The sequence below is a fragment of the Equus quagga genome, chromosome 17, assembly GCF_021613505.1.
Source record: "Equus quagga isolate Etosha38 chromosome 17, UCLA_HA_Equagga_1.0, whole genome shotgun sequence".
Lineage (NCBI taxonomy): Eukaryota > Metazoa > Chordata > Mammalia > Perissodactyla > Equidae > Equus > Equus quagga.
The window spans coordinates 6,392,051-6,418,002 of NC_060283.1; the positions used below are offsets into that span (position 1 = coordinate 6,392,051).

Below are 25,952 nucleotides of genomic sequence, written 5' to 3' on the forward strand. Positions count from 1 at the left end.
ACCAGGGTGACCAAGTCTCTACACCACCTCCCACTTCTTCCCCGAAAGCCGGCTGTGCAGGGGGTAAGGTGACCTCCAACAATCGGCCGAGACAGGTGCTCCACGCTGGGCCAGGTGGTGATGGACGGGGCCTGGGAAAATGAACCGGCTGGCTTCTCTCTGGCGGGCTGGGGCCCAGAGTGGGGTGGAGGACGGCTTCAGAGGATCGGGGCTTGTCCTCTCCCGTCATCTCCTTTAGTTATTCGTGTCATCTGATGACCAGGTCTCACCTAGCAGAGGCCAGATTCTAAGCCACCTCTGAGGGGTCTTGCCCACTTCTGAATTCCAGGTGAATGAATGAATGAATGAGCGAGCTCATTTGATCTTCACAAGACAGCTTAGAAAGCAGAAATGTTCTGATTGTACAAATGGCAGAACTAAGGCCCAGAGAGGTTCAGTGACTTGCCTGAGGTCACACAGCTGACTACAGAGCCTGCCTGAGGGTGGTGTCGCTGACGCTCCTCCCAGATCTAACCCCAGAATCTGTACCATGACCAGGGAGGAAAAAATAAGGAGGGGACTTTATTTAATATTAAAGTTGGGGTGGGGACCGGAAGGGAGGTTGGCTTCACTTGGTGATGGTGTTCCTGCGGAGAGAAGAGGGCCATGAGGCTGGAGAGTGGGCCCAGGCCCTGCGCTCGCCCCTGCCCGCCCCTGCCCGCCTGCGCCGCCCACTCACGCGTTCATGCTCTTGCCGCTGCCACTGAGCACGATGTACGGCGTCTTCTGGGCCTTTTGCTTCTCCTGGAGCAAAGCCACCGTGCCCAGGGGCGTGTCGCTGGAGCTCATCTTCTTCAGGAGCTGCAGAGCGGGGTCGGTCAGCACGGCGCAGGAGGGGCCCCAGCACATCAGCCACCCCAGTACGGGCAGAGGCCACCCCCCCATCCCCGCGGGCCACCCACCGCCTCCTCGTCCAGCTTCTTCATCCGCCGCTCCGTCTTCATCTTGCCCGAGCCCTTCCCGTGGAAGCGGTGGGACAGCTGCCGGAAAGCCTGGGGACAAGGGGCAGGAACCCTGTTGGAGCCACTTGTGTCCCCAGGGTGGGGATTCAGTGCTGGCCTGGGGGGTGTGTAGGAAGGGGATGGGAGAAGGGCACCGACCCTGGCGCCCCCCCAGGGGCTCCCAGCAGAGTGGGGGAGATGGATGAGCTGCCATGGGGGTGCTGGGACCTGCGCTGAGACCTGCCGTGCGGAGGCCATGCCAGAACACTTGGGCTGGGGCTGCAGGGAGGAGGGCAGCAAACCCGGGGACGGTGGGGAAGGGCGCAGGTGGGGCGGGGCTGGGAGGGAGAGAGGGGTCGGGAGAGGCGCCGAGGGCCGCCAGCTGGAGCTGGGGCGTCTCAGAGCTCAGAAGTCAGCCCAGGGTCTGGACACTGCCCGCCAGATGGCGGCCCTCAGGCCAGGTCAAGCCACCGAGGGGGAAGGCAGGCAAAGGAGCCAGGGTGCCTGTCGGGGCCTCCCGCCAGGCCTGCAAGGGGGACTGCAGTGCCCACCAGAGACGGAAACCAAGGACAGAGGTTCTGACACTCCGCCAGGCCCCCAGCCAGCGGTTGGCGAGCCCAGACCCCGGGGCACCGCTCTGCCTCGGCGGCCGCCTCAGAGCCTCACCTCCTTGGGGGTGAGCTTCCGGCCCGTCTCGTCCACGTACTCGATCTTAACGTCGGGCTTGTAGCCGTCCTTCTCCTTGAAGTCCTGGGTGAAGCCACGGTACTCCTCCCGCCGGCTGTACTTGTCATCAATGGCCCTGGCCCGAGACAGGGGGTTCAGTGCCAGCTGCTGCCCACCCGGCCTGGCTCCCCGGCTGTCCCGAGCTGCCGCCGGCCCCGGCCCCCCGCCCGCCCTGCCATCCTCACATCTTGTCCTCGATGCAGTACACGGCGGACGGCAGCGACTTGTTGGGCGCCTTCACGCGCGCCACCTTCTGCACCGTCGTCTCCAGCAGCCCTGGGGAGAGGGGGCGGTCAGACTCCAGGCTGCCCACCCCCTCAGAGAGGGGCAGCCCCCGGGCAGGCCTGACGCCCCAGCGGGCCCCTCAGAGCCAGGCCGCAAGAGTAAAGGCCTCGGGGCCCATTTTGTAGACAGACACTCAAAACAAACAGTCAAAAAGAGAGACTCAGAAATCAGGCCCCTGTCAGCACGTACGTTTGGTGACGGATAAAAATGAGACTCCTGGGGTGAGCACGATGAAGCGCATTCAGAAACTGACAAATAATAATGTACACCCGAAATTACATAACGTTATAAACTGTTATGATCTCAATAAAATTACTTGGGGAAAAAAAGAAATCAGGCCCCTGTCAAGGGCCACTGGCCAAGCAAATGGCAGAGTGGAGCCCAATACCAGGGTCTCTCTGTGCCACAGCCAGGACTGCTCCAACTCCGCCCCTCCTCCCCAGAGGAGATGCCGAGCCTTGAAGGATGAAGGGTGCTCTGTAAGAGCTATGTGGGCAAAGCCATCAAAAACAGGGCACACAGAGCAGAAAGGCCAGCCGCTCCTTGACTGCTCTCGAACCAGGGTGCAGCAGGGGCGGCTCACAGGTCCTGGAGGAGTGGCTCACGGCACCAGGAATGAGAGAGTGGCAGCAAAGGGGACCAGAGGAAGCCATGCCAGCACCTGCCTCACCTGCCATCGCCCACCAGCCCTTCCCACCACAGCCCCCAGGCCCCACCGGGCTCACGGCCGCCCAAGCCCCTCACCTTTGTTCTGACACAGCAGCAGGGCGGCTGCCAGCCCTCTGTTCACAATGGGCTCCTCGTCCAGGATTGTGGTGGAGGAGGCCGAGAACTGGGGGGCAGCACACGGGGAGGGACGTGATGAGTGGCCCCCCGGGCTTACCCACCAGTCAGCACCCACCACACAAGACTGTGTCCACCCTGTGCACAGGCCTGGGCAACCAGCTGCCACCTCTAATCCCCACGACAACCCTGAGGCTGACAGAGCCCATGAACGGCAGAGGGGACCGGGGCTCTGGGACACTGAGGAGCCACAGCTAGCCCCACCCCAGCGGACTGTGTGCCCTCTGCGCTCGCTCTGCCCGCCCACAGCCCCGCGCCCCTCACATCCTGCTGCTGTTTCTCCTCATCCAGGTTGACTGTGCTCCAGCCAATGTTCTCCTCCCCGTCCGACTCAGAGCCGCCGTTGGCCGAGCGCTCCTCATCCCGTTCAAAGTCCTGGGGGACAGAAGACCAGAGTCGGCCCGGGTGGCCTGGCCCACAGCCAGCCTGCTCCATCCGAGCACTGAGGCTGGTCCCTGAGGACCAGGGGCTAACATCACCACCCACACAGGGCCCCCAGCCAGGAGCAGAGCAGGCCGGGGGGCGGGGTGGGGAGGGGCAGCCGTCTGGGGACCCACCATGAGCTCCTCCTGCTCCTCCCGGTTGCCGGCCAGCCCGTAGGTGGGGATCTCCCCGAGAGTGCGGCAGAACTCCGACGTGGCGTTGAACACGATGGCCCCCTTCCGCTCCGGATCCTCATCCTCCTCCCAGCCCCGCTGGCGCGACTCCAGCTTCTTCACAATCTCCACCACCTGGGGGAGGGAGTGGCTGTGGGCAAACCCAGACATTTCTGGGGTGGTGCCATTGAGACCAGGAACCCAAGATCCTCCCTGGTGGCAGTAAGACAAGCCCTTCCCCCTGCCCACAGTGGGCCTCGGACTGGCCTCCACTTCCTCCCCGACCCCTAGTCCGCTCCCCACTCTCCACACGCACCAGTTCCACTCTGCCACTCCTCTGCCCCCAAAGCCGTCAATGGCTCCCTACTGCCCTTGGAATATCCAAAATTTTACCCAGCCCTTCAGGACCAGGCCTGTGCCGACCCTTCTCCAAAGCCCCTCAACTCGCCACCTCAGCCTCACATGCCCTCCTCAGGACCTGGAACACGCCAGGCCTCCCTTGCCACTCCTCTGCCACCCGCTCTTCCCCCAGCAAACTCCTGTTTCAGGACTCGGTGTAAACACTGCTTGTTCCAGAACCCCTTCCCTGAGGCCCCAGATGTGATGCCCCGTGGACCTTCCACATGCTTCCAGCACGGAATCCACCCCCACCCCCACCCTCTGCCTTCCCTCCTGTCACAGCAGAAGCCCGGCCCTGCTCCTACCTCAGGCCACCCTCCACCTGACACGGCTCTGAGGCCCCTCAAAACCCTGTTCCTGACATTGTCCCCCTGACTGCACCCACTGTCCCCTCTATTGCGTCATTCCCATCAGCACACAAGAACTACCTAGGACCTCCCTTTTCAAAAATCCTCCTTCAACCCCAGCAGCCCCACTACTCTGCCCCCTAACAGCAAACTCCTCAGAGAAGTTTCTAGTCAGCATGTCCATTTCTGTACCTCCTTTCCTTCCATTTTATTACATTTATCTTTTAATGAATGTCATCATAAACCTAAAAGGGTTCTGACACATGCATTATGTTTTTTAAAAATAACAATAATCAAACGTCCCTGTACCCATCACCCAGCAGACAAACATCATCAAAGCCCTGTTTCCTCCCCCATATTTGTGGTCACGATTCACCAGCTCGTCTTTATAGCTTTACCACATAAGGACCTACCCACAAACACTATGCTATTTCACTGTGCATTTTTTAAACATCATGTAATTTGAATCATACTGTGTGATTTTTCTGTGATTTGCTCTTTAAAAATATATATATATTTTTGGGGCCAGAATAGCGGTTAAGTTCGTGCCCTCCACTTCAGCAGCCCAGGTTCACAGGTTTGGATCCCAGGCATGGACCTTCGCTAGTCGGCAGCCAAGCTGTGGCGGTGACCCACATACAAAGTAGGGAAGACTGGCACAGATATTAGCTCGGGGCTAATCTTCCTCAAGCAAAAAAAAATATACATACGTCTATTTTTTCAAGATTAATCTTGACATGAGTGGCTACAGTTGACAGCTTTTCACTACAGAATCATACTCCACAATATGAATGTACCTCAGTATAGGCATCTGGTGCACCAAGGACAGACGTTTTCTGTTGTCGCAGATAAGGCAGCTACAAGGAATCTGATGCCTGGTTCCTGGTGCAGTGTGGGCAAGTGTTTCTCCGGGAACACACTGTGGAGTGGGGACCGTGGGGCCACAGGGCACTCACACTTCACTCTTTGAGAATATGTCAATGTCCTCCCAATCTGCTTAGACTCACACGCCCATGAAAAGGGTGTGTAAGATTCCGGCTGCTCCCCATCCTCACTGACACTTGACAGCGTCAGACTTTGACATTTTTGCCAAATGGTGTGGGTGTGACACGGCCCATCATTGTTTAGCTCACCTTCCCTTGATCACTAACGAAGCCGAACCTCACTGGGCATTTTATTGGCGACTTATCCTTCCACTTCTGCGCAGTGCCTCCTAGGGTCTTTTGCCTACGTCTGTTTCAAGTCAACTTTTGTTCTTTATATATTCTTGACACCAACCTAGTGATGGTTATGTGTACGGGCAAATATCTTCTCTTTCTGGCCTGTCCTTTTTATATTCTTCATGCTATCTTTTTGAAAAAAACTTTAGTTCCTAATTTCTAAGTAGTTAAATGTTAGTTTTTTCCTTCATGCTTTTTTACATTTATATCTTCAGAAATCTTTCTCTGCCACAAAGTCATACGCATAATTTCCTTGATTTTGTTCTGAAATGTTTTTTACTTTGAGTCTTTATCAGTAAGTGAATTTTGTGTAAGGAGTGAGGCACAAACCCAATTTCACCTTTTTTTAAATAGCGAACTGACTGCGTCACTTCGCCCTCTTAGTCCATCCGTATGCCAATCCCACACCGCCTTACTCACTATAACTGTAGAAGGAGCCCTGATATCTTAGAGCAAATCTCACCACCTTATGGTTCAACATTGTCTTGGCTATTTGGGGCCCTTTGATCTTCTATGTAAATTTTAGAATCAGCTTGCGAGGTTCCGCAAAAATACCTATTGGGATTTTTATTGGAATTGCATTTAATCTATAAATTAATTTGAGGAGACCAACATCTTTATACTATTGAGTCCTATCCATGAACATGGTTGTTATGGACTGAACTGTTGTCTTCTCAAAATTCACATGTTGAGGCCCGACCTCTGTGACTGCCTTTGGAGACAAGTCTTTGAAGAGATAATTAAGGTCACATGAGGTCATAAGAGTGGGCCCCAATCCAACAGGTTGGTGTCCTTATGAGGAAGGAGGGAGACACCAGGATGCAGGCACACAGAGAAAAGGCCATGTGAGGACACAGCGACAAGCCCGTCATCTTCACACCAAGGAGAGGCCTCGAGAGAAAGCAAACCTGCCAATGCCTCGATCTTGGACTTCCAGCATCCAGAAGTGTGAGAAAGAAGTTTCTGTTGTTTAAACCATGCAGTGTGAGGTACCTGTTATGGCAACCCCAGCCAACTGAAACAGTCTATCAATTTAATTACATCTTCTTAATGTCTTTCAAAAATGGACTGTAATTTTTCCCATACAGACCTGGCACATCATTTATTCCTTTTAATTTTGTTGCTATCCTGATCCTTATCCATATTGCCTTCTACTGCTTAGCCACACCATCTCATTATCTACATTGTTTTCATAAATGGTGTATTTTTTAAAATTACATTTTCTATCTCTTGCTGATACACAGAAAGCCAACTGACTTTCATTTATTAATCTTGTATCCAGCCACCTTGCTAAACCAGTGGGATCTGGCCTTCATTGCCCATTGCCCCAAAGAGGTGACTTTAGACAAGGCCGTCAATGACCTCCACGTTGCCCAATCCAAAGGTCAATTGTCAACCTCCTGATACGTCCACGTTCTCCACAGTGTTTGTCACAGTTGCTCACACGCTTCCCCTGAAGGTCCTTTCTTCACGTGGCTTCCAAGACGACCCCTTTCCTCTTTTCCTTCCTCACTCGCTCTCCTTCTCAGGCTCCTCTCTCGGAGCCCTGCACTCTCTTCTTTATCTACACTCGCTCTCTTGGTGACTCCATCTGATCCTTCGGCTTTAACTCCTGTCTACATACTGACTTCCACGTTTGTATCTCCAGTCTCAGCCTCTCCCCTGAAGCTCAAATTCACACGTCCAACTGCCTAGTCAACATCAATCACCTCTAATAAAGAGGTGTCTCAGACTTAACCAAAACCAAACACTTGGTTTTCTTCCCCAAACCTGTTCTTCCCCTAGTCTTTCTTATCTCAGTAAATGGCCCTACCACTGGCGGGCTGTTCACGTCAGAATTCTTGGGAACCATCCTCAACCTCTTATTCACTCGCATCCCTCATGCAGTCCATCAGCAAACACTGCTGATCCTACCCTCGAAATACATTCCCAAGACAACCACTTCTTCCTGTCTCCACGGCCGCCACCCTAGCAGACCCTCACCTCTTGGCCGGATGACTGCATCCGCCTTCTAACTCCTCTCTTCCTCCCACCAGGAATCTGTTTGTCCTCTTTACAAGCAGCCAGAATGATCTTTGAAAAAAAAGAACTCAGATCAAAGTCCTCTAATGGCTGCATCTTCACTGCAACAGTCAGGCTCTGCCTGATCTGGCCTCTGACGCTGTCCTGCGTGTCCTTGCCTATCACTCCTCCCCCTGCCCTCTCTGCGCTGGCCTCAGTGAAGTGCCTGAGCAAGCTCAGTCGCTCCTGCCTCAGGGGCCTGGGTACCAGGTGTTCTCTCACCTCCTCACCTCACCCCCTCTTTCACTAAGAATTTCAGCACCAGCTTACTGTCTCCCTCTGCATTTCTATTCTCGTCTTTACTCTTGGTGACCTCCGCATCCAAAACGATGCCTCCAGTAACTGCCCCAGAGGTTCCTTGATGTCCTCACCTCTGATGATCATTTTCTCAACCCCTCCTTAGTCACTCCCTCCAGGGGTCCATACTCTCCTGCCTGGATTTATCATCACCAATGACCATATCCCCACCTTCAAAATCTCAACTCCAAGTGTTCTCTCTGTCTGCAACATCCGCCCTTTCCAGCTCACTTCCTCTATAAACCTCAGTCCAGAAATTCTTCAACCTCATCAAGACTCTAGTCCCCATCTTTGCATCCATCACTCTCCTCCTGTTCTGTCCCTTATCATCCAGCCTGGATCCTACGGAGCATCAATACAATCCCTCCTTTGCAAATACTTTAACTGCCCTGCCCTCTTTCCCTAGATAACCCCATCTTGATTAATCCCAGATGTCACCTACTCAGCTGACCATATTGAGCAGACGAATGGGCTAAAGAAATTCATAAAGGTTCTGGTCAGATCCATTTTAAATTCATGAGAGCTTACTGCAAATGAGGAGTCCCCACTAACCTCCCTGAGCAGTCCACGTGGCCCGGCAGACCTCCTCCCCTCCCGTGGGTGCCTCATCTCCACTCTTCAAAACAAAGTCCCACCTCTCCACCCCCACACCTCTGCCACCTCCTCATTGAAGAACAAAGAAGCAATCAGACAGGAGGTCCCTTGACTTCCTCCACCCAGTTACCTGCATCTGCTGTCTCCTCCCTCGCCTTCCCTCCTGAAATGAATGACACGACCTGGCTTCTCTCAAAGGCCACCCCTCCCTTGTACTCTATGTCCCATCCCTGCCTTGCCTCTTAAGGATTTGCTCCTGAAAATATCTCCTCCTTTCTGCTCTTCCATCATGAATACCTTTCCTGGATCAGCATCAAACATACTCTAGAATCTCTATCACTTACAAAAACTCCTTTGAGGGTGTGAGATGCCTGCTGAAGTACTTAGAGGTGAAAAGTCACAATGTCTACAACTTACTTCCAGTGGATGAAAAAAACAAAGAGGAAGAGAAGACAAAAAGCACTGTGACAAAAGGTTTATAATTACTGGATCTGACAGGAGACATAAAAGCGTTCATTGGAAGATTCTCCCAACTTTTCTGCATGTAAATGATGTGGGATATGGCTCAGATATGTTTAAAAACCTTCCTCGGGGGGCTGGCCTGGTGGTGTAGTGGTTAAGTTTGCAGGCTCTGCTTCAGGAGCCTGGAGTTCGTGGGTTTGGATCCTGGACGCAGACCTGCACACTACTTATCAAGCTATGCTGTGGCAGTGTCCCACATACAAAACAGAGGAAGACTGACACAGACGTTAGCTCAGCGACAATCTTCCCCACCAAAAAAAAACACAACAAACGAGAAAACTTCTTTGGTGATACTAATGTCACGGCCAGGCTGAGAACCACTGGGCTACATAACCTCTACAACCCTCTCAGCCATAAACTCCATGATTCTTGGATGTATTTTTTAAATATTAATGCTATTAATCATTAAGTATAAGAAAGGAAAACTTCCTTCAACTCACACCCCCTTCAGCTATTGCCCCATTTCTCTGATCCTCTTTATAGAGCACATGTGTGCAAATCATGGCCCACCACCTGTTCTTGGAAATAAAGTTTTACTGGAACACAGCCATGCCCGTTCGCTTACGCGTTGTCTGTGACGGCTTTCAGTACACTGGCAGAGCACCTGAGTAGTTGTGACTTAGACCACAAACCCTTAAACCTCGAATATTTACTATCTGGGCCCTTTAACAAAAAGTTTGCACACTCCTGCTCTGAGGAATTGTCCCAAGCTGCTGCCCGCACTTCCTCAACTCCCATCTCTTCAATCGTCTTGAAGCCCCTGGAACTGCCTCCACTGTGCCAAATTGGACCTGCCTCTCAGTAGTGTCAGAAGACCCCGACTCCCCTTCTTGAAGCCATTCTTGGCTTCAGAGATGCCTCACTCCTGTGGCTTTCCTCCTACCTCAGGGGCGGGCTGCTGCTTCTCCGACTCCCCTGCCGGAGCCCCTGCCTCTACTCTGCCCCACATGGTGGGCACCCTGCGGTTCACTGCTCCAGCTCCATTCCCTCCCTAGGTGGGAGGTGCAGGGTTAAAAGCGTGGACTCTGGAGTCAAGCTGTTTGAGTCCCAGCTCTGCCATTTATCAGACACGTAACCTTGGGCAACGTGCCTAATACCTCTGTGCCTCAGTTTCCTCATCTGTAAAATGGAGATAACAGAGCCTTCCTCATAGGTGTTGCTGGGAGGATTAAGTGAATCAACACACAAAGCACGTCAGCAGCACCGGGCACACCTGAGTGCCCCACGTGGGGCAGCGACAACCCCAGTGACCTCTCCACTGCAGCTCACACCACCATGCCCTCACTCCGCTCCAGCCTACCCAGTCCTCAAGCATTCTAAGGTCATTTCCCCAAAGGACATCTGCTGTCCCCACAGCCGCCACTCTCCTCAGTCCGTCCGCCCCACCCCCAGCTCTCTGCAAGGCTGGCTCCTTTGTTATTTAAGTCTCAGCACGAAAGTCACCCCCTGAAAGGTCGGCCCTGAACACCCAGTCTGGGACACAACCCTCCACTTACTCTCTCGTCATTCTGGTCTGTCTGCCCAGCTCTAATCACCATCCGAAATTACCCTGTTTGCTCGCGTGTTCACAGTTCACTGCTGTTCCCCGCCCCTCCTCCAGAAAGGCAGCTCCACAAGCACAGGGCCGCTTGGCTGACCTATTCACAGTGACCCCCTAGCCCTAGGATAATGCCATATTCACAGGAGGCAGGCGACAGACATACACAGAAAGGAAGAAAGGAGAGAGCCAGCTTACATGAAAACACTGCAGAAATCTAGAAATCTACTAAGAACGTGGTATTAAGCAAAAGAGAAAATCCAAATCGGAACGCAGGTGCTGCATCCAATGGCACACTGACACACGTGCTCATAAGGACAGGTCCCCACAGACACCCCTGTCACCGAAGGCCCCAGCCCTGCGGAGGCCAGCGCCCACCTGTGCCCAGCCTCCAGAGCGCTCACCTTCTCCCCGCTGTCTCGCAGCTGCTGTAGCTGCTGCAGCTGCCGCAGCCGGCGCCCCTTCTCCAGCTGCTTCTGCAGCTCCAGCTCCGCCTCATCCTCCTCCAGCACCTCTGGGGACCCAGATCGCGGTGCTCCGGCCTCCTCTGCGGGAAACACACAGGATGCCTGCTCAGGTCATCTCCTTGGACCCTGGGCACTTTCCCTGCCTTTTCTGCCCACTCCCAGGGGCCGGGCCCCTCACCCTCATCACTGATGTCCATGTTCTCCACTCGGGTGTCATCTGACTGCGGGGGCTGAGGCACAGGCTCCTTCTCCTCCTCCTCCGGGGCCTCCTCGTCTGCCTCGGGCACTCGGCGCCGACCCCGGCCCCGCAGTCTGCAGGAAGAGGCCTCGCCAGTGAGCATCAGCCGCTCGGCCAGCCCAGCCCCCACATCCCACGGGTGTCCAAGCCCACCTGGAACCAAAGTCCCCATCTTGACTCTGGTCCCCAAGAGGCAGCAAGTCATCAGCCCGCACAACCACCTCCTTCTCCTTCTTGCGGATCTTCTTCACCCTCCGCTTGGTCTTTTTAAAGGTCACCTGAAGACAGGAGAGGAGAGAAGGGATCAGGAGGGCAGGAGGGGAAGGACAGCCAGAAGCCCATGAGAATGAACGACTCTCTAGCGTTATTCTGTGCCAGCCACTGTCCTGAGCACGTCACATACACAAACAAGACGTGAGGCACATCGATTGTCATCCCACCTGTGAGATGAGGAAAACTGAGGCACAGAGAGGTTAAGTACCTTGTCCAAGGTCACTCAGCTCCTAAGTGGGAGAGCGGGGATTGTGAATCTTGCTCGCCTGGCTCCAGAGTCCTGCTCTTAGCCACTTAGCCAACCAATCCACTGAGCCAGCTGTCTACCTCTGCGTTGACACAGTCATCTCAAATACAAGATCCACATCGAGCTATAAAATAACCACTCACCCACATTATTGCTAATCCTCGTAAGAGCCCTCAAGAGGCTGCCATCCCCATTTCAGATGGGGTGCCTCAGGCTCATAGTTGAATGACTCACCCAAGGTACAAGCTGGCTACGTGGCAGAGGCATTTTCAGGACCATCTGGCTCACAGTCCCTGTTCTGTCTACACCCACTGCCTCCCCATAGCACCTCCCAGGATTGCCGTTTACTGCTCATCAACACGGGCCAAGCACCACAGGAACACTCAATCTCTCTCCATAGCTCATTCCGACAGTACGAGACCCGAGGGGAAGGACTCACTACCCCAGATACAAGCACAGGTGGAGGCCAGGGGGCTCACCATCTCCTCGGGCGTGAGGTACTCGGAGGCAAGTCGGGGTCCCACCGTGCTCAGGGACTGGGCCTGCAGCCGCAGCTTGGCCCGGATCTCCTCCAGCTCCCGTTCCCGGAGGCCATCGGCCGTGCCACCCTGGTCCAGACGGAAGGACTGTGGCCGCTCGCCCTCGAGCTCCTCGTCGTACTTGGACAATATAGAGCGGGGTTTTTGCTACAAGGCAAAAAGTACAGATTGGGACCCAGCCTGGCTCCTGAAAAGCCAGAGCCAGCATCTCGTGAGAGCCCCGCTGCTGCCCGCCTGCCTGTGCCAAGTCGTCCACGCTCTCGTCCTCTGCGTAGGGCAGGTAGTCGGGCTTCTTCTTCCGCAGCTCCACGTTTTTCTCTGCCCGCTCCTTATCCACCAGGCTCACATTCACCAGCACATCCTCCTCCTCCTGCAGCACGCCTGCGGACAGGGCAGGGGTGGCGGCCATTCGCGCTTGCCCTCAACTCAGCAGGGCCCGTGCCCCAACGAGAGCACCCCAGCTCCACTCACCTTTGTCCTTGAGGGTGAGGATCACAGTCTCTCCTTCTCGGAAGGAATCGATGGCGTGCTCCACGGTGAGGCCCTGCAGGTCCCGGGCGCTGTACAGGTCCTAGAAGGGAGGGGAAGGTCCAGCTGAGTCCGGAGCCCCCACCCCCCAGCACGGACGACAGCAGTGCCCCGCCAGCCGCCACAGCAGCCTCACCTGTCGCCTCTGCCCGAACTCCTCCTCCACCAGAGTGCTCACGCCGAACTCTTGGTCCATCTCCTCCAGCAGCTTGGCCTACAGGATGGGCACAGGGGAGGTGACCTATGACCTCAGGCCATTCAGGATCACCAGAAGACACGCAGACCTTTACCAAGCAGGAGTGCAAAAAGAGCAGGCTTTGCAGGCAAGCCACTGAGAGTCCACAGCAGACGCCGCCGACCACGGGTCTCCTGCCTCTGCACCCAGCCTCACCTCCCAAGGGCCAGTCTCCTGCCTCAGCAGCCGCTCAGACCACCGGAGGCACAGAGCAACCACCCCAGCCACCCAGGTCCTCACTCTCTTCTCTGCCAAGTCCTTCTCCTTCTGAAGCTGCCGGCTCCTCTCGATCCAGGCTGCAGTGTCATCCAGCCAGGGGTCATCCTCGCCCAGTGTCTTTATCTTCCTGAAGAGGGGAGAAAGTGACCCTCTGGGAGCCCAGCTTCTGCTCCCCCACCCTAACTCAAGAGCTCCCTGGTGGCCTCCTCAGGCCCTTCCCCTGCCCGCCCTGGCTGGGACCCCCTCACCCCAGCTTTTGGTTCAGGAGGCGCTTTTCTTTGGCAGCCGCCAGCTTCTCTCGTAGCTCCTCTCGCTGTCGCAAAGCCATAGGGTTGATGACCTCGGCTGCCACGGGCTCCTCCTTGGTGCCCGCCTCTGGAAGGGGGGCCCAGACGTGAGGCTATGCCTGCCCATGGCTGGTGGGGAGAGGAGGGAGGCACTCACCCTGCCCCCTTCCAGCTCAGGGGGCCAGAAGGGGCCAGGAGATGGGGGAGGAACCCTGCACCTCCCTACTCCCACTTCATCCCCACACCCTACACGGTGATTCCTGTGTCACCCCACACGGCATGACAAGACCCTCCATATCTTCCAAAGCCCCTCATATCATGTGTAAAATGTGTAAAAGAAATCCTCAGCTACACAGCCCAGATCAGTTCACAGCAACTGCGCACATCCCTTAGTCCACCTAATGCTGCCTCACAGCCAGAGTGAGGATGCTGCGTCAACTATTCAAACTCACAGGATAAGCTGAGCCCCAGATCCCCATTACAACAGCAAAGAGGGGCCTCACGCCTGTCAGCAAGTACACACGCACACCCCCATGACCACTAACTGGGGCTGAACCTGTACTCTAACCCCACTTTCTTCAAAGACCCCTTCGGATGGCCTTTTTCTGCCCCCGCCAATGCCCTCCCTTACTCCCATCCTCAGCCCCACACTCACCCTTCTTGACAGCATTGACCTCCAATGGCTTCAACCCCAACTTGGCCCGGAGTTTACTGAAAACGAGAGTACAAGTGTTAGAAGCTTTCAAAGAAATGGGGGCACCCAACGCATTTCTGGACAGACAGGGTGAAAACAGGATGGAAGTAGGTGGTCCTAAGGGTCCCACACACAGGGCCTGACCTAGGCAGCCTAGGGCCAGCGGCCTCCAAATCAGGGAATGTGGGCACTAGGCCTGGCCTGCCCCTAACCAGTAGAATGCCATCATTCCTCTTGGGATTAGTGTCCTCTTCCATAACTCAAATGGTCAGCTAAGATGATTTCTATGGCACCTCCAATTCCAACCAGAATGATTAGTGTGTGAGAGCTTCCCCGAGCAGCTGCCCCTGGAGCCACTTGTCTCGGAAGAAAAGAGCAGAAACATACAGGAGACAGTGCTTACTTGGTCTCCTCGATGCTGAGAGACGAGGCATCTCCTGAGCTAGTTTTGGAGCTGGCAGCTGGAACGACAAGAAGCACGGCTCAGGAGCTGAAGACAGGGCCCAGAAGCCACATCCTCGGCTCCGGCTGCAGGGCCAAAGCTGAAGGCCCCTCACCAGCACGTGAGCCTTGCTGAGACTCCAGAAAACAGCAGCCTTTTTCCACCCCAGGAAGTCCTTCCGGCTCCCAGTTTCTGAGAACCCTGCCTTTTCTACATACCTTCCTTTGCTGACCCCAAAGATCCAACTTTCTGCATCTCTCACTTTGCCACCTCTCCACTTTCGTATATTCTGTGTCCACCCTGCACTGTCCTCCCTGGCCTCACTCTGGCTGACAAACCCTATCCAAACGCAAAGATCGAATGCCCCCTCCTTCATAAGGTCCTGCTGAACTACTGATCAGAATGAACTGCTCTCCCCTGAACTCCACAGCATATCAGTGGCTTATGGGCCTGTTTCTCTCCACGGCGCAGGGACCAGGCTGGCAGCATGACTGTGTCCTCCGTGCAATTCACACAGTCAAGAAACACTTGCTGGTGCCTGCTCTGTGCTGGATGCTGGGGACACAGAGATAAAAAAACATTTTGGAGCTTCTCCACCCCCCTCACAAACAGCAAGAAACTTCACTTAACACCACAGACAGAAGCTAGACACCCACAGAGGAGCTCCCCAACCAACTGCCACCACATGCTCATCCTTCCTGCATCCCCTCCTGACAACCCACCTCCTCCCCTTCTATCCCACCTGGACCCTGGATCCCAAGCCCTCCAGGCTCTCTCCAAGGTCATCAGCCTCCTAATTTCTAAATCCAATGGATTCTTTTCAGCTCTGGTTTTGCTTCATCTCCTGCAGTGTCTGACACTGCTCATCACTCACTTCTAACAATGCTCCGTTCCCATAGATCTCGTGACACCAGATCCTATGGCTTTCCCACCTTTTTGGTTATCCTACCTCCCTATTTTGTAGTACCTTGCTCCACCTACTGCTAAAACATGGCATTTCACAGGTTCTACTTCTGACCTGGCTTCTCGTTCCTCACTCTCTAAGGCAACTTCATTTGCCGGCTAAATACTCGTGACTCCCAAATTGCTCTATCCAGCCCAAACCCTGGGTTTCTCCATGCACATCAAACACAACACTCTCCAAAACTGAATTCATTACCTTCCCCCAAAAAGTCTGCTTCTCTCCCAAACCCAATTTTAGTAAATGACACCACCACCCACTTAGTTGCTCACGCCAAAATGCAAGGAGCTATCCTTGACTCCTTCTCCTTGCCACGCTCATCCAAGTATGTTAATTCCTCCTCCAAAACACATCTTCAATCTGTCTGCGTCTCTCCCTCCCACTGCAGCTGCCTTGGTGCAGGCCACCATCAGCCCTCACCCGGCCTCCAGTCTTGTCTACCCTTGATCCAGATCTCAATGCAGTGATCTTTGAAAAATATGATTAACTCACTCTTCAACTCAAATCCATGGCTCTCTACTACCCTCAGGACAAAGTTCAAATTTCTGAACAGGGCTTCCAGGGCCCTTCGTGTTCCGACCCCAGCCGATGTTACAGCCTCCTGTCTCTATTGTGAACTCTACACGATTTGCCCAATACCAGGTTTTCTCTTGCCTATGCACAGGCTGGTACCACTTCATTCATTCAATCAACACATTTATTGAGGGCCTGTGATGTGCCAACTGAGGAAAACAGAAAATCTCTGTCCCCACAAAGCTTAGTAGAGGAAGACAATCTTTAATCCCAAACAACCATAAGAAGACCCTTCAATAAGCGCTGACGAAGAGAGCCTGGGGTGGCTGGGCCAGCCCACCCGCGCCCCTCGCCCCCCCGCCCCCCCCCCCCCCGCAGGCCCCGCCCCCCACCGGCCTCGTAGCCGTCATCGCGCTTCTCCCGCTTCACGCGCCTCTCGGAGGGCTCGGCCTGGCTGCGCTCCCGCCCGTGCGCGCCGCTGCGGGCCTCGGCTTCGGCCCCGCGCCGCCCGCCCCCGCGCTCGCCCCCACGCTCCCGGCTCCGCTTCCGTCGCTCGCCGCCGCTGCTGCTGCCGCCGCCGCCGCCGCTCCGGTGCTTGTGTTTTTTGTGCTCCCGGTGCCGCGGCGGCTGCTCGGTGGCGCCCCCGGTGCTGGCCGCCGCCGTCGTCCCGGTCGCCTCCTTCTCCCCGCGGTGCTTCTTTGACGACCCCATGGTGGTACGTCCGCCCCGAGCCCGGCCGCCGCCGAGCCCCGACGACGCAAAATGGGAACACTTCCGGGTCGCCCGGCGGCCGCTGTCGTGTTGCCGGAAACCAAGAGCGGCTGCTTCCGTTGTTCGCCTTGGGGTCCGCCCCAAAGGCTCATGGGATGGCCGGGATCGGAACCTACTGCGCATTCGCGGCTGGCTTGGGCTGGGGGGCGGTCCTAGAGCTAGTGGTCTGACGGCGCATGCGTTCTTAAAGGTTCGCGGACGCGGTCTGGGGGAGACTGGATCCCAAACATGTAAGGACCTAGAGGCCGTCTCAGCCAGCGTCCCCGGAACTGGAAGCCCCTCCCTGGCCTCCCTCAGAGACTTTCCGTGGACAGAGTCTGCCGCTCCAGGAGGCGTCCTCCTAGTGGATTCCCTGGGGTCGTGGCTCCATCCTTTGTTGGACGACGTAGCCTGTTCTCCTGAGACCCGCAGCTCCACAGCCCGGTCTCCGAGCCCCTACAACCAGTATTGTCAGCAGACGCCTGCCTTCCCACGTTCCCTCGACTGGGTCTTACCTGTGCCCTGTGAACTGCTGAGGAGCTGCATATGAGCTTGTGTGTCTGTGAACCCCTTGAAATTGAGTGCAAAATTTGGCACATCTGTGTGTGTGTGTTTGTTTCTTGAGAGGGACTCTAACTTGAAGTTACTTAACATTAAAAGCCCAGTTCACACAATCCCTCCTGACACCACCACCCCACAGTTGCTAGATCTGGCGGCCCCTGTGCAGTCCATCTGTTATGGTGTGATGTCTGTGCCCCTTTAAAGGTCTGCCTCCCACCCCCACCAGATTGGAAGTCGTCAAAGGCAGAGGCCATTCTGTCCTACTCGTTCTCGAATTTCTGGGACCCAGCATATGTGCTGGGGACTAGGGGTGGAGGCGTCCCAGCTGTTGCTCTCTGAGATGCCCCACCCCTCAGGAGCAGAGGCGGGGCTGTGTCTGCTGGGTGGGGGCAGCCAGAACAGCCGGAGCTCCTGGGGGATGTGGGAACAAGCTAAGTGAGCTGCCTGCCCACCTGCCACCTCCTCCTCCCAACGCGCAGCCTCTTCTCACCACGACCAGAAATCCCACACTATATTTTCCATAAAACATTTAATTTTTATCTCAGGGACTGGACTCCTGGTCTGGGCTTGGGATGGAGTGCCTGTCAGGCTGGCTCCCCGTGGGTTCTGTCCTTGGGGAGCTCTGAGAAGAGTGCTCCATTCTCATCCCTGTTGACCTGTGGCTCCTTAAAGACGAAGACACAGATAGAGGCCACTGGGCCCTGCAGCTCCCCACCCTCATGCCCAAGGTGACCTGGGCTGTAGGAGGGGAAAGGCTGTTGTCACTGATGATGTGGGTTCAAATCTGGCTCCTCTGCTGTGTGGCCCTGAGCCAGTGACTTCCCCTCCTTGAGCCTCAGTTTGCTTATTGTGATTGGGCTTCATAATCCCTGCTCTGCCCCCAGGTTGTTCTAAAGAATAAGGGACAGTATACCTGAGGTGACTGGCGTGGGTACCAGCCCATAATGGGGGCTTGGTGTGTGGCCACTCGGATGGCCACGGATTCCCAGACTGGCTCTGTTGCTTATTTGCTTCTGTAACCCTGGGCAAGACCCTGCCCCTTAGGCCCCTAGCTTCCTCATTGGGAAGTAGGGGAAATAACCCTGGCCCTGCCTTCCTCAGGTGACATGCAGAACAGGGCCTGGGGAAGGCCCTGCTGACAGCTAGAGCTAGTCCCCCACGCCCGGGGGGTGGCGGGGGCAGGACCGAAGTGTAGATGGAGGGTGGATCAATGTGGCTGCCCACGGAGTCCCGCCTCCTTTGCCCAGGGCAGGGACACAGTTGGGGGAGACTGCAGAGCTCGGAGGGCTGATGATGTGCCCCTTCTCCCTGCAGCTGGGCAGGGCCGGTTCCTTGGTCTGCTAGACGGCCTCACCTGGGCTTCCTGGAGGTGCCCTCCATGTCCCCCTTTCCTGCCTCCGCCAGCAGCTGCTCCTCATCCACTCCCAGTGCCGACAGCACCTGGGAGAAGCGCCGGGTCACGCTGAGCCGGGCGTTGACCTGAGAAGAGAGAGGAGGGGTTCCCGCTCTGCACCAGGGCTGCCGGGGACACCGTGGGGCTCTGATTACTGAGGGGGTCCCAGGGTTTCCAGATGGGCAGCAGCCAGGGGTCCCATCTAAGAGGGCCCACTCCCACCTCGCTTCCCTACCCACTCGGCCAGGGTGGAACCCTGTTCTCAGGGAGGCCACCTGCCTGCCCAGGTGCCGGCCCTCACCTGCATGGCCTGCTGGAACAGGTAGGGCCGGGCCTGCACCCTGTGCTGGATGTCCTGCAACTCGGCCTGGTACTCAACAAAGCGCTGTCGCTGCTGGCGCCTGTGGGGAGACGGGCCTCTGGGCAGCGAACTGTGGACACAGCCATCCCCACTCCTGAGCCCACTCGGCCTCACTAAGGATTTGATGTTTCTGTCTTTCTGCCCTGGCTTATGCAAAGCCATTTCATTCCCATCCTCGCCCTGGATTCCTCCTGAGGTCAGTGGGGTGGGAATTATTTGCCCCATTTTACCCAGGATGTGCCTGAGGCTCAGAAGAGTTGAGGGACCTGTCCAAGGTTGCACAGCTGGGAAGTGAAGGACTAAGCTCTGAGCCCAGTCTGTAGGCCGTGCAGCCAGGGCTCCCCCAGCTTCCTGGCCATCCCCAAGGGAGAGGGGCCAGCACTGGTTTCTGAGCAACTGGGCATCTGCTTGCAAGTCTCCCCTCTCCTGGCGTCCACACCCCTGCACCCTCTCACAGTGCACCTGTGAGGGGGAAGCTGAGGCCATGGGCAAGGCCCCACTCTGGGCTCTGGGCTCAGTTTTCTTCTCTGTGCCACAGCACGGATTGGGCAAGCTTGTCAGCATCCTCTATGGTTCTGGTAAACAGATAGCTTAGAAAATGGGACAGAAGAACCAAAGAAATGTGTTGCAAATGAAAGAACACATCCCAAAAAGATCAGGGGTCCACTGAGGAAGCACAAATCCATTTACAAAAGCCCAATTTGTTTGGCTGGCCCCGTGGCCAAGTGGTTAAGTTCGCATGCTCTGCTTCCACGGCCCAGGGTTTTGCCGATTCGGATCCTGGGTGCGGACATGGCACCGCTCATCAAGCCACGCTGAGGTGGCATCCCACACAGCACAACCAGAAGGACCTACAACTAGAATATGCAACTATTACTGGGGGGCTTTGGGGAGAAGAAAAAGGGGGGAAGAAAAGAAGATTGGCAACAGATGTTAGCTCAGGTGCCAATCTTTAAAAAAAAAACCCAAAAACAAAAAAACAAAACCAGTTTGTGAAAGTGTCTGCTCAAGAATGTGAGCATCCTGGCAGCAAGAGGGGCTCTCTGGCCAGACCACACACAGGACCAGGCATCCTTTGTAAAGCACGTAAGAGAAGCCACATGGCTGGTGGCAGCAGCCACACTTAGGACAGGAGGGGAGAAGCAGGCAAGATTCTGAGACCTGTGCTGGGACCTCCGGCAAGTGTGCTGGGCTCTGTGGAGAAACACTGCCTTGCCGGGCTTGTGGGCCAGGACCCTTGGCTATGTGCCAGGAAGGAACATTCTTCCATTTGAGAAAAAGGGATGGGTTTGAAAACCATGGTCAGGAACAGAAGTTGCTGCACCAAGAGATCTTCACCATTGGAGAGGGAATTCACAGCAGTTACAAGGGGTGAGGGCTGGGGGACACGTGAGCTGCCATTCAGTTTCTGTCTTGCCCGTGATGTCATAGGCATTTTTCCTGCTTGGTTCTTGATGCTATTTCTGCTAGAACTGAGAGGAAGCCCATGTCTTGGAGCCCCAAGCAAGAAGGGAAGTGGTTTCAGTGGACGCCAGTCCTGTCTGTCATCTCCGAATAAAAGGAAGTCACTTTGCCTGCCTACCACAGGGCGACCTCTTTTGTGCCTGCCCTTCTGGGCAGGACAGGAGACTCCAGAGCAGTTCAGACAGAGCAAAGTCCCCAGGCTGTAAGGGCTGAGAGACCCCATGGAAAACATCTGTTCACAAGGAGAAAATAAAAGGGGTGTGTTTACGACATTCCTCTCACTGACGTCCGTCCCTCAGAATTCTGAACCTTACGCTTCCTGCCTTATTAAAAAAAACAATGAACTTGAAGTCTGGCAAGAAGGCATCTCCCCGATCATTGGCCAAGAATTCCCTTAACACACACTTGATCTCTCAAGGGCTCTGCTTTCCTCATCTGAGAAGTTGGCGGTGATAAGGCTGAGCCTCAAAGAGCAGGTGGTCAGGGCCCCACTGAGTCCTTGGTAGCCCCCCGCAGGGCAGGAACGCTCCTGTCTCTCTGCAGCAGCCCACTTGCCATGACCTCATGCTTCTCCCAGGGCGAAAGGAGATGAGGTGTGGAAAGGGCTGCCCCGGTGCCAGCTGCACCCAGTAGGTGCTCAAGGTCAATGGCATTGATGATCATTTTTATTTGTGTTACCTGTTCTGCTAGGTTGGACTTTAGGGGAAGATCCTGGGGCACATTATTTAAAGTTGGGGTATTCGGCGCTCCGAGGCAGTGTAGCTGGTGGCTAAATGGCTGCGTGCCTTGGAATCCCAGCCTCGCTGCTCACTTGGGACCTTTGGCAAATTATGGAAGGTCTCAGAGCCTCGGTTTCCTCCTCTGCAGAATTATGGGAGTGGTGATAACACCTACTTCATGGGCCTGTTACGAATCTAAAAAACATTTGCTTTTAAGGATGCATTCGCCTTTTTTTTAACGGTCGAACTATAGGAAGAGAAGAACACTGATGACTCTTCGCCTGACCATGAACAGAGGTTGTCTCCAGCAGTGGGATCATAGGCGCTCTTCCAGTTCTACAAGAATGATTTTGGTAATATTTGATTTTTTATAGTAAGCATGCCTGGCACTTGAAATTGGAAAACCAAGATTTGAAAGTGTAATAATGCAGGTAGAACATTTTAACCTGAGCGTTCCACAGCTGTAGGGCTTATTATTAACTGGGTGACCGTGGCCCAGCCCCTTGTCCTCCCATGGCTTAGTGTCAAGTGCTGCCAGCCTGCTGGGGCGGGAGGATGGCCAGGGAGTTTCAGCCCTGAGGGCAGGCGAGCGCTGGCTCTCCTTGGTCCCTGTCTGACACCTCGCATTGCCTCCCTGGCTCTCCCCACCAGGCCCTCCGCAGCCCCGGCCTCCTACCTCAGCTCCTCCAGCTTGCGCTGGGAAGCCCCTGGCCCCCGGCTCCCTCTGGGTGCGTAGGCCGCCAGGCAGCGAGACACCTGCTGCTGCACCCGCTGCTCCCGGGCCCTCCGCCGCTCAGCCAGCTGCCGCTCCTCCTGCTGCTGTTGCTCCCAGGCCTGGAGCAGGCTTCTGGGGAGAGGGAAAGAAGAGGCGTGGGAGAAGTCTGAGGGAGCAGGAACCTCATGGAGGGTCGGGCGGGGAGGGGAGGACGGGGCCTGGAGGGAGGGATGGCAGGAGCCCAGAGAGCCAAGGGCCTGGGGGATGCGCTTTGTCGTGGAAGTGCTCGGCCCTCAGGCCCAGCTCAAGGCCGTTCTCCACTCTTCCTGGAAGCCTCCTACCCACTCCAGCCAGCGGTGTGTCCCAACTCTGAACGTCCTGCGCCCTGTGGAGCTCAATGCCCACACCTGTGACCTCACCTGTATTACTAACTTTCACTTGCAAAGCAGCTCTTCTGGAGGGCGGGGGCCAGATCTCGTTCTTCCCTCTCACCCCCATATCTGGTAGGAACTAGGTGAATGCCTTTTGGTTTGAGGGACAGACCAATGGATGAATGGATGAGAAAGAGAAACAAAATGGTGATGGGATCAATGGGCGGATGAAGGGATGAATGAATGGTGTGGATGGTGGAACAGACAGCACCTAGCTGGACCTGGGACATTCTCCTCCCAGATCTCATTGCCAGTTCCTTCTTGTCAACCAGGTCTTTGCTGAAATGTCAAGTAAAGCGAGAATTCCTGACCACCCCATCTACCTCCCAGGGATTTTCAGTCTCTAGCTATACATTTTGGTCATTTCTTTACTAATTATCCTTCTTCCCAAGTAGAAGGTAAGCCTCATGAGAGGAGGGTTCCTTGTCTGTCCTGTTCACCACCAATGTATCTCCAGCACCTAGGACAGTGCCTATCACAGCCAGAAACTCAACATTGGCGAATCCATGCATAATTGAATTGTGGTCCCATAGGAAGATGGACTGACAGGCAAATAAAGGCATAGATGCAGTCATTCAGTCAGCACATATTTATTGAGCACCAACTATGTGCCAGGTCCTGTGTAGGGCACCAGAGAGGCCATGATCAATAAGATCTGGCATCTGCCCTCAGGGAGCCCTCAACCCATAGAAGGGATGGACGGACAGCCCGGCACTCCAGTGCAATGCAGGGTGGCAAAAGCCACGATGGAGGCGAGCACAGAGGAGGGCTTCCTGGAGGGGCACCTGACTTGGGAGTTGAAAGATGCACCTGAGTTAGCCGGGTGAATGAGGGAGAGGGGCAGTCCCAGGACAAGAGGGAGGGAGAGCATGGGGCACAGCCGCTCTGACCAGCTGTCATGGGAGACAGGAGCCTCCTTGCTAAGGTATCTGGGCTTTGTCCCAAGGGCACTAGGAAGCATGGGAGGGTTTCAAGCAGGGAATGATGGGGTAAGAACCGAGGGTCCCACTGAGCCAGCCTCCAAATATCTCTTAAATGGATCCCCCTCTTTCCTTTCACACGGCCACCTGGTTCAGGCCCTTACCATCCCTCAGTGTCTGTTGCATTAATCACTTAGTTCACAGATTAATGCATGGATAGAAGATGAGAATTGCATGAAAAGCGGCTGTGTCAATAGACAGCTGGCCAAGCAGACAGACAGGTGGACGGGTGGCTGGCTGGCTGGCTAAATAGATGATTGGGTGATCAGAAAGACTGGGTGAACGGGTAAGTGGAGGAATGGATGAGAGGATGAATGACAGTGTCTCTTGGAGAACTGGCCCCTTCTCTGCTCCCTGCTCGTGGATTCCCCCCTCTTTCTTCTTCCACTTACCTGGTGGCCTCCTGTCGTTTGTGGAAGGTGCGGTTAGGGAAGTTGGCAAACAGGAAAGTCTCGTCATTTCCCAAGGCACGGGTCTTCCCACTCAGGTGGGAAGCCTGGACGGCAGCCTGCAGCACCTTCCAGGGCTGCTTTGCGGGGCCTATCCACAGGAGAGAGGTCAAGGACTACCCTCTCTCCCAGCCCACTGGGCAATCCCACCCAGCCCTGTCTGAGCTTCTGGTCCAGGCCACCGGCTCCCCGACCTCTCTGCCCACACTCTGAAGCTTCCTAGGGAGCTTAGGCGCTGAGCCCCACACTCACCACTGTCAAAGTCTGGCTGTAACGGCTTCTGTAGCTTCTCCAGGTCCCACGGCCCCTCCAGCTCCTTGGCCCTTGACCTCCTCCTCCGCGGCCTTCGGAGGATGTTGGAGCTGGCGCTGCTGCTCCACTGGCCTTGCGGTTCACCCTCATCTGAGGCCTCCTTGCCAGAATTCCGCCCCTTTCTCTGAGAACTGGCCCTCCTTCTGTGGGGGGTGCTCTGTTCCCCCTCCTCAGCCTCCTCTATGGCCTCTGCAAACTGCTCCTCCAAGATCAAGCCCCTGCTGGCAAGCTGGGGCAGCTCCCTAGGGCTCAGACCCCTCTCAGCCTCCTCAGCACCAGGGGCTTCCAGCTCAGCGGCCTCCTCAGATTCTGATCCTGATCCTGGCCTCTTCTCGGGAAGCTGGAGGCCACATTCGCTGGGCGGCTCCAGCTCTTGGCTCTCTCCTTTGCCAGGCGGGATGGAGATGCAGCCCCCGGACCTCAGTTGCTGTCTCTTCTCCAGGTTTAGAACCTCCGTCTTCCAGCAGAAACCAGGGGCCTCTAGGAGGTTGGCTGTGGCCTTGCACTTGGATTTGTGCTGGGGGACCACTGGGGGCAAGGGCAGGTCTTGGTGGCCAGGAGCCGAGGAGGAGCCAGACTGAAGCAGAGCCCGGCCATCTGCACTGAAGCTCTCCCAGGCCCACTGGAAGGGGAAGGAGGGTTTCCGAGGAGGAGAGGGGAAGAGACTGAGGAGGGAGAGGGCAGGGGGCAGAGTCAGGGCGCCGGCCCCCAGCAGGGCCTGACACTCAGCATCCCTCCCAGCCCCTCCCGCAGTTGCTTACTCCTCAGCCTCAGCACAGCCATGCCCTTTCTTGTTCTGGCCCCTAGGCCTCCGGTCCTTCTGGTCCTTCTTTGAGGTCTGCTCTGCGCTCTGAGACCTCTGCTGCTGGCCCTGAATTACACCATCACTGCTCCCAAGACTCCCCTGGGGGAAGACAGGAGAGGAGGTCCAGCTCCGAGAAGCCTCCTGGACCACCTCACACCTCCCCCAGGGACCCTCTTCTTCTATGCACCCTGGCTGGCCCCTCTGCCCTCATTACCCCTGAAACTGATCACGACCTCAATTCTTCATACTAAAATAGCTATTTACTCAGCACCTGCTGGGTGCTCAGGACTTTCACGCATTAACGCATTAACTCAAGGACCCTATGACCCCATCATGGGGATGAGAACCCTGAGGCTCAGAGAGGTGAAATCACTTGACTAAGGTCACACAGCCGGTAAGTAGAGCCAGGACCTGAACACGTTGTGTCTGTCCCCAGGGCCTGGATTAGTTACCAGTGCATTGCGCTGCCTCTGGGCCCTGGATGGCTCTTCTGAATGCCCCACAGGGCCCTGGACTTACTAAGCCAAGGTGGAAGGAACTCATTATCTTTCCCGAAACCCTGCTCCTCTGCAGTGTTCCCTAAATTGCTCCACCGGAAGTCTGGGAGTCATCCCCGGGCATCATCCTTGTCTTCGCCCCACACCCTTTAGGCCTCCCCAAGGTTCCTGCCCCCCTTGGGCCCCCCTAACTCTTACCTGGGCCTCAGCTCCAGTCTCATGGCTTCTCAAGGGCCTGCCTCAGCCCTGGCCTCCCCTAACCCAGAGAGCCAGCCTGCCTCTAGGCAGTTGGAAGTCCCCCCACGGAGCCTCCCTCACCTGCTCAGTCTGGGAGATGCCGGCCAGAAGCTTGAGCAGCCCTGTGGGTGTCCCTGGATCCTGGAGCCGTGTGTCCTGCCCTGGTCTCCCCAGTGTGGTCCTGACCGACTGTTGGTGGGTGTATAGCATACTGACATCCTGCCCCAT

The 25,952-nt window shown here is 55.7% G+C and overlaps 2 protein-coding genes across 2 annotated transcripts; both read right to left on the reverse strand.

The window, feature by feature from the left end:
- Positions 1 to 541: 541 nt before the first annotated feature.
- SART1 (spliceosome associated factor 1, recruiter of U4/U6.U5 tri-snRNP) lies at positions 542 to 16,959 on the reverse strand. Its single transcript, XM_046644647.1, has 20 exons — positions 16,443 to 16,959; positions 14,538 to 14,595; positions 14,096 to 14,151; positions 13,402 to 13,528; positions 13,175 to 13,280; positions 12,836 to 12,913; positions 12,643 to 12,742; positions 12,410 to 12,552; positions 12,112 to 12,318; positions 11,266 to 11,390; positions 11,053 to 11,186; positions 10,812 to 10,954; positions 3,392 to 3,565; positions 3,099 to 3,209; positions 2,736 to 2,823; positions 1,892 to 1,982; positions 1,647 to 1,782; positions 942 to 1,031; positions 719 to 840; positions 542 to 626 (listed from the first exon to the last, which is right to left on the reverse strand). The coding sequence occupies exons 1-20, from the start codon at positions 16,942 to 16,944 to the stop codon at positions 608 to 610; spliced, it is 2,610 nt and encodes an 869-aa protein (XP_046500603.1). The 5' UTR covers positions 16,945 to 16,959; the 3' UTR covers positions 542 to 607.
- Positions 16,960 to 17,902: 943 nt separating this feature from the next.
- Positions 17,903 to 25,952, reverse strand: TSGA10IP (testis specific 10 interacting protein). Its single transcript, XM_046642814.1, has 8 exons — positions 25,806 to 25,952; positions 24,947 to 25,089; positions 24,126 to 24,850; positions 23,817 to 23,964; positions 21,975 to 22,145; positions 19,056 to 19,155; positions 18,716 to 18,840; positions 17,903 to 18,026 (listed from the first exon to the last, which is right to left on the reverse strand). The coding sequence occupies exons 1-8, from the start codon at positions 25,950 to 25,952 to the stop codon at positions 17,903 to 17,905; spliced, it is 1,683 nt and encodes a 560-aa protein (XP_046498770.1).

Bases quoted from the DNA above. Each gene is read 5' to 3' on its own strand.
- SART1 (XM_046644647.1), bottom strand. From the start codon at position 16,944: ATGCGCAGTAGGTTCCGATCCCGGCCATCCCATGAGCCTTTGGGGCGG. The intron at 12,914-13,174 runs GTGAGGACCTGG...CCCATCCTGTAG, and splicing joins AGGACTTGGCAGAGAAGAGA to GCCAAGCTGCTGGAGGAGAT. The intron at 1,983-2,735 runs GTGAGGGGCTTG...CCCTCTCCCCAG, and splicing joins GCTGCTGTGTCAGAACAAAG to GGCTGCTGGAGACGACGGTG.
- TSGA10IP (XM_046642814.1), bottom strand. From the start codon at position 25,952: ATGGGGCAGGATGTCAGTATGCTATACACCCACCAACAGTCGGTCAGG. The intron at 24,851-24,946 runs GTAAGCAACTGC...CTCCCTCCTCAG, and splicing joins GGCTGTGCTGAGGCTGAGGA to TCTCTTCCCCTCTCCTCCTC. The intron at 22,146-23,816 runs GTAAGTGGAAGA...CCCTCTCCCCAG, and splicing joins AAACGACAGGAGGCCACCAG to AAGCCTGCTCCAGGCCTGGG.